This window comes from Dendronephthya gigantea, unplaced genomic scaffold (genome assembly GCF_004324835.1).
Source record: "Dendronephthya gigantea isolate DGI-Jeju-01 unplaced genomic scaffold, DenGig_1.0 000192F, whole genome shotgun sequence".
Classification (NCBI taxonomy): Eukaryota; Metazoa; Cnidaria; class Anthozoa; order Malacalcyonacea; family Nephtheidae; genus Dendronephthya; species Dendronephthya gigantea.
The window spans coordinates 1-13,000 of NW_021163202.1; the positions used below are offsets into that span (position 1 = coordinate 1).

The 13,000-nt window shown below is 34.6% G+C and overlaps 2 protein-coding genes across 2 annotated transcripts; both read left to right on the forward strand.

The window, feature by feature from the left end:
* Positions 1-236: 236 nt before the first annotated feature.
* LOC114538960 (alpha-2-macroglobulin-like protein 1) lies at positions 237-3,629 on the forward strand (the record flags this gene model as incomplete). Its single annotated transcript, XM_028559799.1, has 5 exons — positions 237-311; positions 1,404-1,566; positions 2,148-2,350; positions 2,512-2,739; positions 3,621-3,629. Coding segments are annotated over 5 exons (678 nt in total), but the record flags the coding sequence as incomplete, so codon positions are not given.
* A 1,149-nt stretch (positions 3,630-4,778) lies between these two features.
* LOC114538966 (neurocan core protein-like) lies at positions 4,779-8,658 on the forward strand. Its single transcript, XM_028559807.1, has 6 exons — positions 4,779-4,793; positions 5,474-5,575; positions 6,761-6,857; positions 7,346-7,402; positions 7,779-7,895; positions 8,209-8,658. Exons 1-6 carry the CDS (start codon positions 4,779-4,781, stop codon positions 8,604-8,606), a joined length of 786 nt encoding a protein of 261 aa, XP_028415608.1. The 3' UTR covers positions 8,607-8,658.
* The last annotated feature ends 4,342 nt before the right edge of the window (positions 8,659-13,000 follow it).

The following is a 13,000-nucleotide window of genomic DNA, read 5'->3' on the forward strand; positions in this document are numbered from 1 at the left end:
AAAACGACTCTTTTGAATTTACAGTGTAGCAAATACAATGTTGCTCTTAGAGATTTTATAAAAAAATAAATAAACATGATAGTATAGTTTTATTCGAAATTAATAGAATGACATAACTATAAGAGTAAAGCATAATCTTTCTCCGTTTAAATAAACACTGTATTTTTTTGATCTCTTTTTTAATGCATAAAATTGTATTATAGTATTGTGGACCTTTTTAAATTTTCTTTTGATAGGGTGGATTGAACAGCGAACTTACTATCACGGCCTACGTCACTATTGCTTTACTGGAGGCAGGTTTTGATGAGAAGGTAATAGCTTACTAACTGTATTTTTTAACCTACTGATATACAAGGCTTTTAAGGTTTATACCGACGGTTTATTTGTTACAGCCATTAAGGTTATTGACTATATTTCAGCTTATTTGCCATGTCGCACAACACGCCAGAACCTATATGTTAATTCTGTTTCCCTAAAATTCAAAACATTTCCGTGCATTTTTGGAAAGGGTCGCCGGTATAGCCGACTCTACATACTTTCCGAAAGGGCTTACATTATACTAAACATTACAAAGGTTCCGTATCATTCAATTTCTTTAAATTGGTAAACGGTGCACATTTTCAATACTCCAAATATACTAAACTTGTGTCTGGCAACCTATATCAACTGGCATATAGTTGTTTCTAAATGCCAAACTTCACTTCTTTTTTAAATTAAAAGTTAAACCTTAATATTTTTTTTAATTAAAAGTTTACACTTTAATCTATATATATTTTATTGACAAAAACGTATTACAAATCTATGTGATGTGTAATTTTTGTATTTTTCAATAAACGTTATTTTAGCTCTGTTAAAAAAAATCCCTCATTTGAGTAACCTTTATAAAAAGTTAAAATGTTCTTAAGGAGAATTATAGCATGCTAAGTGCGAACCTTTGAAAGAAAAAGAGTTCTCCCCAAATTCGATTGTGATATAAATATAAATATAAGCTTTATTCAACGGTCGTTCAACACGCCTTTGTTGCCATGGCAACGTTTGCTAGACAGAATGCTCAATACATGTTCCCCAAAGGAATTTTAATTTTAGGATTGTATAAAAAACAATTAGACGCCTGTTTTTTTTGCATATGCATTTAAAAAACCCATAAAACTGCAGAGAGCCGCATTATTGTTTATTGACAATGAAAATTTAGTTTCTTTTCTTTAAAAGAAGTCTTAAAACTATATATGAGTCATGCAGGAACATAATATTCGAGGACCATTTTACAACACTATGTTTTCTAAGGCTTATGTGACCGCGTGGTTTTAAAATGTAAAAATGTTTAGCATTGTTGGATATCATCACTAACAGAAAATGCAAGCTCTTGTAAATTTATAACACTTCATGATGCTTATTTTGCTTAGACATCTATGGTTTCCAGAGCTCTTAATTGTATATCGCGAAATCTGGATACAATTCAAGATTCCTACACCACTTCATTAGTATCGTACCTGATGGTGCTGGCAGATCATCCGAAAGCAGGAATAATGATAAGTCGTTTGAAAAACAGGGCGATAAGAGAGAAAGGTGAGTGAAGGATCGCTATGAGTGAAGGATGGCTCACTCATTCGCTATGCTCATGCACTCGCTCGGTTTGGGGTCCTTCACAACTCGTGCATAAAAATCGTTCGCGCTCGCCAAAATGAAGTAATTTCTATTTATTTAGAAAAATGAAGAGATGTACTATATTTAATGCAAAACACTCTTCACACAATCATCAGAATTACTTCACTAAAACAGTGGAAAATTAAATATATAATATACATAATAAATAATAATAGTACAAATTATAAGCAGTGGCGTAGGCATGCCGATTTATATAGTCACGCTATGCAAATTTCATTTTATTATCAATATTAATTTCTTTAGAAATTTATTGTTTTCCCATGTAGTCAATGAACACAAAAATAATAGCATATCATGACTAAATTGTCGGGCTTGCTACGCCACTGACTATATCACAAAAAATGAGAAATTATACCACGAGTGACAAATTATTTTGGCATTGATTCGCAATTCTATTCGTTTATTGCTAAATTGTTACATTTATTTAAATCTTGTGCAATTATACAGTTATCTTGGTTATAGCAATTATGACTTTTTATTAGAAGAACAACTTTACTGGTCATCAGGCAACGTAAATCAAGCACGGTTTGATTATTACCACAAGACATATGCCGCTGATGTAGAAATGACCAGCTATGCTTTATTGGCCTACATCAAGCGCAATGAATCTCCTAGGGATTTGAAAAAGATTGTGAAATGGTTATCAAAACAACGAAATTACTACGGAGGCTTCTCTTCCACACAGGTATGCAAAAAAGAGTATATTGTTTTACTTCGTTTTTCAGAAATGCATCTTAACTATTTTGAATAAGAAGAATTTTAGGTGAAACACCTGGAAAAACGTTCGCTGTATTTTGTGCTATAGTTATAATATCGAGCTTTCCTTTTTACGTCCAAATAATTTAGGACACCTGTGTAGCGTTACAAGCTCTTTCTGAAGTCGCTGAAAGATTTTATTCCAAAAGTGATCTTTCGATCTTGAATGTATCTGCGAATATAAAAGATGGTTTTAACCATACTTTCTCAGTTACTGACAAGAACAAATTGATTCTACAACGCGTAGAGATTCCAAGTAATTTCTTGCCAAATACATTGGGTATAAATGCATCTGGTTCAGGATGTGCTTTATTGCAGGTAAATAACGATTTTCTATTATTCATATATAGGAAGTACCTATCTCACATTTACATATAAATTTAATAGACAAATATATTAAATGTACGCCTATAGGGCTTTATAAATTATTTAATAATCGCTGAGTCGGTGCAGACAACAATGCGAGGGTACTAATTTCGCCCAGAGATTGGGAATTACACCCGGGTATTGTGACAGATCATACAGCGGAATTCAAAGTTGTCTAAATTCTATGTGATGGACGTTGGATGGTTTTGCTAGTTATGCGCATGAAATTTAAATCAGTGGATCACCGTTAATCACCAACTTTCTGATAGGCTGAGTCAGAAATTTGTATTTCAGTATTAACATAGGCAATTTAACTGCACATTCCCAAAGTTTTTATTTTTATTAAACTGTCTTTAAAAATTTCACCAAATAAAATGGAAAAATAGTAACGAATCCCATAAAATCGTCAAAAAGCATGCATCAAAGACAAAAAGGTTTCCTCCTCAAGATTAAAAAGCGATAAAAGAACGACTCATACTCGATAAAAAGCTTTCAAATGCTTTAAATCGGCACTTTCATATAGCATAGTTGTTCATCATATTACGGGTTTGTTGTATGAAGAAGGATGCAGTTTATTTATATATAAGCTTGATACGTCGTTTTCCAAAGTCATATTGCGCCATGAAACGCTCTTACACCATCGCTTTAACTTCAAAAGTTTTGAAAACGTAAATTGGTATTTTAATGTAACCTGTCGCTTCAAAATCAAACAGTCAATGGCATAGATATTTGAAGAGTATTTGAGGTACTGCACTTGAAGATTTTGTACTGTTTTCCTGAAACCTCATGATCAAAATTAATGTTGAAATTTCAAAAGTTACGTATGTTCGTAGGGTCTCTAAACACCAGTAGAAGACTGACGACATCGCCTGCAATGTTATGATTATATTGTACCAAATAATAAAAATATTGGCTCTCGTCGCTTTACAATTGGCTAATTCCATAATATAAACTTATAGTTATAGCTAATTTAGACACAGGAGATTATATATTCTTGGTTGAAAATGGAGACGGGTGCTGCATGCATGAATTTCTAGTTTAATTCGAGAAATTTTGGCTTGACATGCGAAGTCTGTTTTGCGCTACACTATAGTTAGACTATATACTTTTGATTGTTGTCATTTGCATTTTTCCCCTTAGTGTAGAGTGATGTTTATGCATTTTTATGGCGAAGTAATAATTTGCTTTTCGCTGAAAATGAATATGCACGTGCTCGTTTTCACTTTTAAGTAATATAAAATAACATATTTTTTGCGAATCGGTTGTTAACACAGATATTTTTGGGGTTTTTTGTTGAGAAACAGTGAAAAGTTGTGCACGAAATGATCTATTTTCATTTTTACAATGTTTGTATTCTACACCTAAAACGCATTTTATTTCAAATAGTTAACTTTTCACTTTCCATTTATAGGTTTCTGTGAAATACAACATTCCCGTTTTTGAATTACCGCCAGCCTTCAGTGTGAACGTTTCTGTCCATCCACGCGGAGCAAAAGATGAGGAAGAAGAAACTCCTTCATGTCAACCTTTGCAGTTAAGAATACAAGCAAGGTGTGTGTATTAAATTCTCTATTCTATCACCTATCTCTGTAATTTTTTTGGAAATTGATAGCTCATAAAATTCGTGCAGCTGTATAAAACATACCAGAAAACTTCTCAACCCAATGAACCTAATTTAAACATGGGTTAATTATAAATGGCCGAAGCTCATTTACTTACAAACTCGATTTATTCGTTTAGATGGCTCAAAAACGATGTTTCAAATATGGCTATAGTTGATGTTAAGCTCGTGTCGGGATTCACCGTGAACGAAAAATCTCTGGAACTGGTAAAAAAATTCTCATATAGAAATTTGTAAATAGGATTTTTATTATTGCTATACTCTCAACTGGTGTAACAGTACGTGTTACGGTGAAAAGACGAGTTACGTGGTACGGGCCGCTTAGGATGGTTTAGTCGGGGGTGGGTAATGATTTTTACAGCCTGCCAACATGAATAAAATGAATGTATGCAGTCCACTTAGCGAAATTCCGCGGCTCTTGCCCTGACGTTCTTGGGAATAAAGAGGATGTGTTAAATAAATAAATAAAAAAAATATATTGACATTATAAGCTATATACTTTTAAAGTATCCAGAGAAGCTGCATGGATCTCAACCTGGTGCGGGGGGGGGGGACTAAAAAAAATGCTGAGAATTTCTTAATTATCTATTTCTTAAGTATATCTTGATTATTTACATAATATTATGTCAGCTTTATTTTCAACTAGCTATATATCTCAATATATAATCGACACTACTTTTAAGAGAGGAAATAAACTGTGTGTGTCCACAATCGTCAAAATTTTTCGCTAATTCCTATGGAAATATGCTTTTTTTAACCCAATGCACTCATAACAATTATAAGGATAATTAATTTTAGAGTGCTAAAATTATGTAACTCGTAAGTCAGAAACATTGGAGCAAAAACCTTGTTTTTATAGCGATTTACTGTAGCTATGAAACATGAACAAAACACTTCAGACTGAGCAACAGGGTTCGAAAATTTCTTCGTTAAAAATTAGATACAAACCCAGCGCACAAGCTTGTCATTTAGCTACACTTTTACATCGTTTATAAAAATATTCAAATTGTTGTTGCTATATAACATAATATCGCTGTATAACGCTTTTGTCTCATTCCTTTGTAGAAGTTAAAGGGAAACAAAAAGTGCACGGCGAGCCAGGCAAATAGGGCAATCTTAAAACGATTTGAAACAGAAGGACAACACGTTATTCTGTATTTCGATGAGGTAAACGCATACATTATTAACTACGTGTTTTATTACTATTATTACTATTATTATTTTAATTTAAAAACTTCGCCGTTTACATTAAATTAATTATACAAATACTTCACAAAAGGACATACCGGGCAGGGCATCCCCAACAGCAAAAGCCAATTACAGCGGACTTTATAAATTTTCACAGAGCCGTGCAACAGCTAAAATACAATAACATTGCCAAAAATTTGTGACATGGTGATTTGCATATAAGTAATTTGAGTATAACTTCCAAATTAATGGCCTTTAACAAAATTTCAACACCTAAAATTGCCGTTACACTGGATGTTGCCCACTGTTTGCCAACCTCTTGATCAATAAAACAGCCGTTTTACAACGCTTTAATTATCGAATTAGTTACCTTGGGTAAATCCATGTTCCACCAACTGACTGTGTTCAATGTTTATATACGCTTTGTATGGTGTAAGTGCCTTATGAGACTGATAATATTTTTAGTGTGCAACCGCAGAAAAAATCCCTACCGTACTGGAAAATTCATATTAGGAATACGAAAGGCATGCAATATCTTTAACAAAATTTCTTGGTATATTACACGTCAATTCATCAGCAATCCGAATCGAAATGTTGTGAGCGATTTTATAAGTTTGTTGAGAGAACACGCCCAAAATTTTGGGCAATATATTTTTAAATTATGAGGACTGCAGAAATACCCAAGGCAAATGAAGAACTCGGTTACTAAAACGTTCAAAACAGCTTTTCTATCCATCTAGAGGTCGGCAAATAGTCCTCGAAGTCTGTGGCTCAGACCTTACGACGTTTTATATTTTCACTAAATGTTGTATTTTATAGTAAAACTCTAACGTCATTATGTATGGATTAAGCCATTTCTGTCACCAATTTCTGGTAATGATAGTAAAAAAACCTAATGATAGTATTTACATTAAATTATAATACTACATTTACAGATTTATTAACCATTATTATTGATAAGTCTTTTAAACGAATTGATTCAACAGTCGACATATACGTATTAACTATTTTAAGCGGTAGACCATTCCAGGACACCGCTGCTCGGGACGTAGTGTATAGTAACTATTTTTAAAGCCACCTTTTTAAAATTATTTCTAAACTAGTGTAGTTTCTTTACGTAGCGTCAATCTAATTCAATTTTTATATAAATGAATTTTTCTCCAGATAAAAGAGGTGGATTTCTCGCTGGATATCACGCAGAGTACATTAGTAAAGAACGCCCAGCCAGGTGTTGTCAGTGTCTACGATTATTACAAACCAGGTATTAAAATACTAAGATTAGTTTTTTTGAAATAGCTCAGAAACAAAACATGCATGCATAAATATGACAACGCGGTAAAAGGTTACGCGCTTGTGCGAGGTTTTAAAAAATACGCGAGAAAGTAATCACGTAAATACTGAGTGAAGAAAATTTGGTCGCAGTTACTTTCATTCGTAAAAAAATTTTACTAACTATTTCCTTGGAAATTGTACGAAGAATTAGCAGCTTCTCCTCAGTCTGTGTTGCTTTTCGTTGAAACGAGAAAACACCTAGCGGAGAAATAATTATTTTATCCATGCACAAGCGTTTCATTTCCGTATTTTGTGCACACGTGCGTCTACATCGAAATGGTAGCCCATGAACACGCCTGAATAGCGCGTCCCAAAAAAAAGATACTGTCTCGATTTACAATCTTAAATTTAAATATCAAATTAAATCTCACATGCAATAATGAATGGAGGTACATCGTATTTTATTTTTCTATTTAGAAAGCCAAGGGAAGGTTATGTACAACATCACTGAAGATGATTGCCGTGGTGAAGAAGGTAAGGTGCAAGATGCAAGCTAGTAATTTTTATACAAATAAGCAACATGTATACAATAAATTCGAAAATCAGAATGGACAATAATCATCCTACTCATTTAATACTATTTACGGGGTCCATGTAGATTATTATTATGGCCGTCCATTCTCGCCACTGAGCCTTGAACTGTTCTGAACTGAACCTTTATAAGTTCCTCAGTATACCAGTTGGCCAATACCAGTCTTTGTCCCGTTGAATTTTGACGCACGCGCATACCTAACATTAATGAACACCGACCATAGAGTAGAATTAGCACCCTCGAATTATGCAGAGATAGTTGTATCACTAGTGGATGACAATGCGTATTTCAAGGGATTAATTGATGATTCATTTGCAGGAGGATGCTCATTGACACCGTGTGGTTCTAACGGTTACTGCACAAACACCAACGGTTCTTACTTCTGCCAGTGTGCATCAGGTTTCACATCATCGGACGGTGGACGAACTTGTACAGGTTGGTATTGCACAGTATGTATATTTACACGATTAATGACCGGCTTCATTTTCAATTTTTGTTTTTCACAATGTTGAAAGGAAAGTGGTGCAATGTCAACATTAACATACTATATAATGATAATGGTTTGTTTAAATGTTCATTTGCATGTTTTGAGCAGAGCAAAATGATGAGTAAATCCCGCAAATTTAGTTCGCTTGAAACTCATTCATACAGTGCATGCTTAAAACGTAGCTATTAATGTTTACATATTCGTTGAATCCTTCGGGCGCAGGATATCCTAAGGAAAATGTATTTTAAACAATATTTTCAGCAACGAAGTGCCCTGTGGGTTGGCAGGCATTCGATGGACTCTGCTTTTATATCAGCAATGGCGTTGCGACATCATGGAATAGTGCGAAAGACAACTGTCGTGAACGTGGCGGCCATTTGGCAGTTCCAACCAACACGAAAACGAATAATTATCTCTATCAGGTTATTAAGCAACATAACGTCTTCGCAGCGTGGATTGGCGTGTACCGAAGATCAGGAAGAGTGTTTTACACAGTGGGTGAAGAGAAGATCTCGTATAAAAACTGGAATAGATGGGAGCCAAACAATGCTGGTGGGCAGGAGAACTGCGTCGAAATGTTAAACAGGGAAACAGGGAAATGGAATGATCGGAGATGTAACTTCAGCGGTCGTCGTTACCTTTGTCAGCGGTGTCTGTGAATATACGAGAGCAGCTGCGATGGAAAAGCTTTTTTTTCCGATAAAAAGAAAATACGGCAACGAACTTTACATTGAAATATTAAATCAGAAAAATTTGTTTTTGTTTTTTTCAGTAATACGTAGTCAATCTTTTGTAGTGTTAATCACCTTGATTCGAAATTAAAATCAATATGAACGGCATTTCAGAGCATAAAATTATCTTTTTCAAACTGATTCCATTTCCCCTGAATCATAAAACCAAACAAATTGGAATGCCATTTGATTAATTATTTTAAAATAGGAATCTAGTTTTATTAAATAAACAAGCGCTAAAGAAGATATAGCTCAATCCCAAATAAAAATTTACCCGTAATTAATTAAACTAATTACAGGATACACATTAACTTTCACGACCCAACGTTTCGACACTCCGGTCTAGTGTCTTCATGGGGGGTGATCTGATGTTGAAACTCGGTTCCTTATATACTATAAAAATGGGTACGCAATGCGTACATGTGGGTAGCCTGTAAAGCATTATTAACTGCAATATTTTTAGTCTTATGCATGTTCTAATGCTATAGACAACGCGCTATAGTTAGCTGGTTGAATACAGTTATAACGAAGTCAATTAATTACACAATCTATACATTATAATATTTTATTGTATTAAATACATTTTACGACAGACTAAAACATATATAAAAGCATTTTTACAAGAGATAAGAAATGAAATTTTTTTAAGCAGAATAAGTGAACAGAACAAAAAAGAGAGTAAGGTTCCGGGATGGTGGCATACATCGTCTGATAACATAAAGCTTAGTTTAGAAGGAGAAAAAGAAGGTTTCAGACTTTTTCAAATTATTTCGTTTTGATGTTCCTTGATTATCAGCATGTCTTTGTCACATACAAGATTGGTTCTTTTGTTGATAAATCAATGTTATAGTTATGTTAATAGTCAATAAAGGTCAAACTTTATTGTTCCATTAAGATTATACCACTTGTTTGCCAAAGTTTATTGACAATACGTTTCACGATTATAACTGAAGCTGATAGCATGATTTCATTGATCCAGTAGGAAGGTACAGGTGGTTTGCAATGTTGATTACAGATAACTTACCAGCACCAATTAGCTGGACATAATAGCACCAGTTCGTAGATCCAATAACTGCGTGACTTTTTCAGAGTTTAAATTTATCAGTTGACAATATCTTATCCGTGTGGTAATCAGTCCGACAATCAGTCAACATTGAATGCCATGAATCATCATTGATATAAATGTGTATTGCTCAGTAGTAGTTACCATGAAGGTATGAGTAGCATTTACAAGTAAGGTTACCAGAGAACTTTGTTTTTGTTTGGCATTCGTTGCTGCGATGAACAGATTACAATTGTGGAGAGATTTCTGGAAAGAGGAACGAGGATTTCCGATATATGTGTTATGGTCTTTTTATCTTCGGATTAATTTAGCGTTGATCCACGCGGTTGGCAACAAGCAACGCTGACATTTTTAAAACGTCTTTGTGATTGTAGCTGATTCAGACATGTAAAAAGCAAAAACTCGCGTTATCAAAGAAACAAACGCATATGTATAGCTAGTATGCAATACGAATCTATTATTTACCTTTAAATTATTAGTGTTTCAGCCTCGACATCGTGTGAATAATTTGAAAATATGCCACCGGAACCTAAAAATAAAGGGAAATGGTCAAATTGCATGAGAAAAGAAAATGAAAAAAAAACTCAAAATTAAATGCTTACCTTTTGTTAAATTGGAGTCAGGCCAATAAATATTGGCCTGTGTTCATCTAACCATGTCAATACTATGGTTGTTCTTGTAACATGCTAACGCTATAGTCGGACGTGATCACCTCATTACCTCGGTTCATCTTACCATGTCAATACTATGGTTTTTCTTGTAACATGCTAACGCTATGTCTCAATGTGAATACCTCCTTACCTTTAGAGAGGCCCAAATTGCTTTGTGATCACTAAAGTAAGTTTCAAGAGTACCTGCCTGGATATCCTCTTCAATCAAATTCGTATACAGATGATCAATCAATGTTCCATTATATGTTGTAGAACTAGTTATAAGTTGCTCGAGGCCATTGGTATTGATCATAAGATTGTACAGTGATCTTCGTTCTATCTCATCAAGCCAGTTGACATTAAAGTCTCCAATGATTATAACCTGTGGAGAAGGATGTTCCTCCAATGTCGTAGAAATGGCAGCCAAAAGAGATGATAATGCAAGTGCTGGAGATCTGAATATTCCAATTATAATTAGGTCTGGACGTTCGACCATCTTCATAATAGTTACCTCGATCCCATGACAGTTTCTTGCACAAGGATATCCAATAATCATAGGATGTTTAGAATAAACAGCTGTTCCATGATATGGACGGTTGAGATTTGAAACGTCGTCATTTCTGAATAACTCATGGCCTTCAGTTGCGTACATTTCACCAGGATGTTCTTCACGAAATCTCGTTTCGGTAAAAATATATCAGCAGACGTATAATTAATATCTTTTCGTATATCTTCAATGTGTTTGTGCAAAGATCTTGCATTAAGATAGCAAATTTTTAAATCAGTGGGACTCAGCATGTACAACGGAGTAAAACAAAGATCTAATTTATACTCATTTCTCAGTAAGTGCATTTCTTCTACGACTTTAGGATCAACGGAAATCTTACTTTCGCAAAGATCAGTTATATATAGCCCTTCGATTGTTGTTACTCGGCTTAGAGCGACGTAATGAATATGAGGAATTGCTCTTCTTGTATTTAAATTAACGACGATTTGTGACTGAGTATCACCTTGTGATCGATGAACCATTTTCGCGGCAGCTGGCCTCAAAGGAAACCACTTGAGCAGACTTCGTTTTACCTACAGCAAATTGCGTTGTAACAGGTCTTATTGGTGTCCAAGTACTTAGTATATAGTCGTCAAACTGAACCTAAACGATGCCAGAAGGTTTAGTATTATCAGTCAATTGAACATGCTTAATGACATTACTCGCACCGTTTGTCGGACCATCATCAGTGCGTATATTCACCGCAATTTCTGTTCGTTGTCCGACAGCAATATGCAGTTTATAAGCCAACTGTTTTGAATTTGTGGAAGGAACATGTGGTATTTGTCTCATTATCTTTTCTTTCAGTTCAGCTGAACAGGCTCCAATTACGCTATCTTGTGCCCTGATTATGTATTTATCACGATTATCAAATGATTGATAAACTATATCATTGTATTCATCAACTAAAGCATTTTGAATGAATAAACGTGGGGCTTCTTTGGGGCAAGCACTCTCTTCAATACATCTTTCCTTTAGTTTTTGTAGATCACTCGGAGTATGATTACCTTCACGAAGTCGATTAAGTATCTCGGCCAAAAGCTTGCTTTCTCTCTGTCGCATGATTTCATCAAGCTCAAACATTCTAAAATATTTTCTCCATAAGTTCGGGGCATCATAAGAACTTAAAGACTGAACATATGTAAAAATGTAACCATCCATTACAGGTTTGAGTTGAAATAAGTCACCTATTGTGATTATATATGCTGACCCAACCGAAATCTTCTTTACTACCTTTTAAATCTTTCAAACGGTTGTTCAATTGAATGGTGAAAATGCTGTTGCTAACCATTGATATCTCATCAAGCAATATTAACTTTAATGAACTTAGTTCGCATCTCATCGTATTCAGTCTTCCAGAATCTAATGGTTTATAATTTTTCAATGACTGACTGGCTGGAATGCGCAAGGCACTGTGAATCGTGTTACCTTTTATAAGATATGCAGCTTTTCCTGTTAGAGCAAGCAATAATATATTAACACGATGAAAATCGTCCCCTGCTCGTGAATTGTAATACTTCAATGCTGCCTGGTATATCGATTTAATAAGGTGAGACTTTCCGACATCTCCGCTTCCACTGAGAAATGCATAAAATGGCTTTTCTGATGTTTTTATCAAATGCAGCGCATGATAGAAGAATTCTCTTTGCTTCTTATTTAGCAGCTGAACTAAGGTTCGATATTCGTTATCTTGCATTTCATTTAAAATCAACGGCTCAATATTTGGTAAAGAAGACGGAATGCCCAAATTTTCAGCAAGATGATCAAATGTTTCGTTTAAATCAGGATGTGTATCCACGCATCCTTCATCCCGATCATGTCGTTCAACATCTTGTGCCACAGGTGCAATGGTATCAAAAGCATCATCTTCACATTGGTCTAAATGATGTCCAATTTCATTTTTCAAGTCTTCACTACAAACAGCATATTGTTCCATTTGCTTACTGATTTCTTCATATCGAGCTAAATAGTGTTCTTCAAAACAGGAATAATTTCCCATCAAATCGGTTTGCTCATTCCGCCAAGGCGTAAAGAGCATAATTAACTCGCGATAATGTTTTTC

Excerpts from the sequence above, each read along its gene's own strand:
- LOC114538966 (XM_028559807.1), top strand. Across the intron at positions 5,576-6,760 it reads TTATTCTGTATTTCGATGAG|ATAAAAGAGGTGGATTTCTC; the intron begins GTAAACGCATAC and ends ATTTTTCTCCAG. Across the intron at positions 7,896-8,208 it reads CGGTGGACGAACTTGTACAG|CAACGAAGTGCCCTGTGGGT; the intron begins GTTGGTATTGCA and ends CAATATTTTCAG.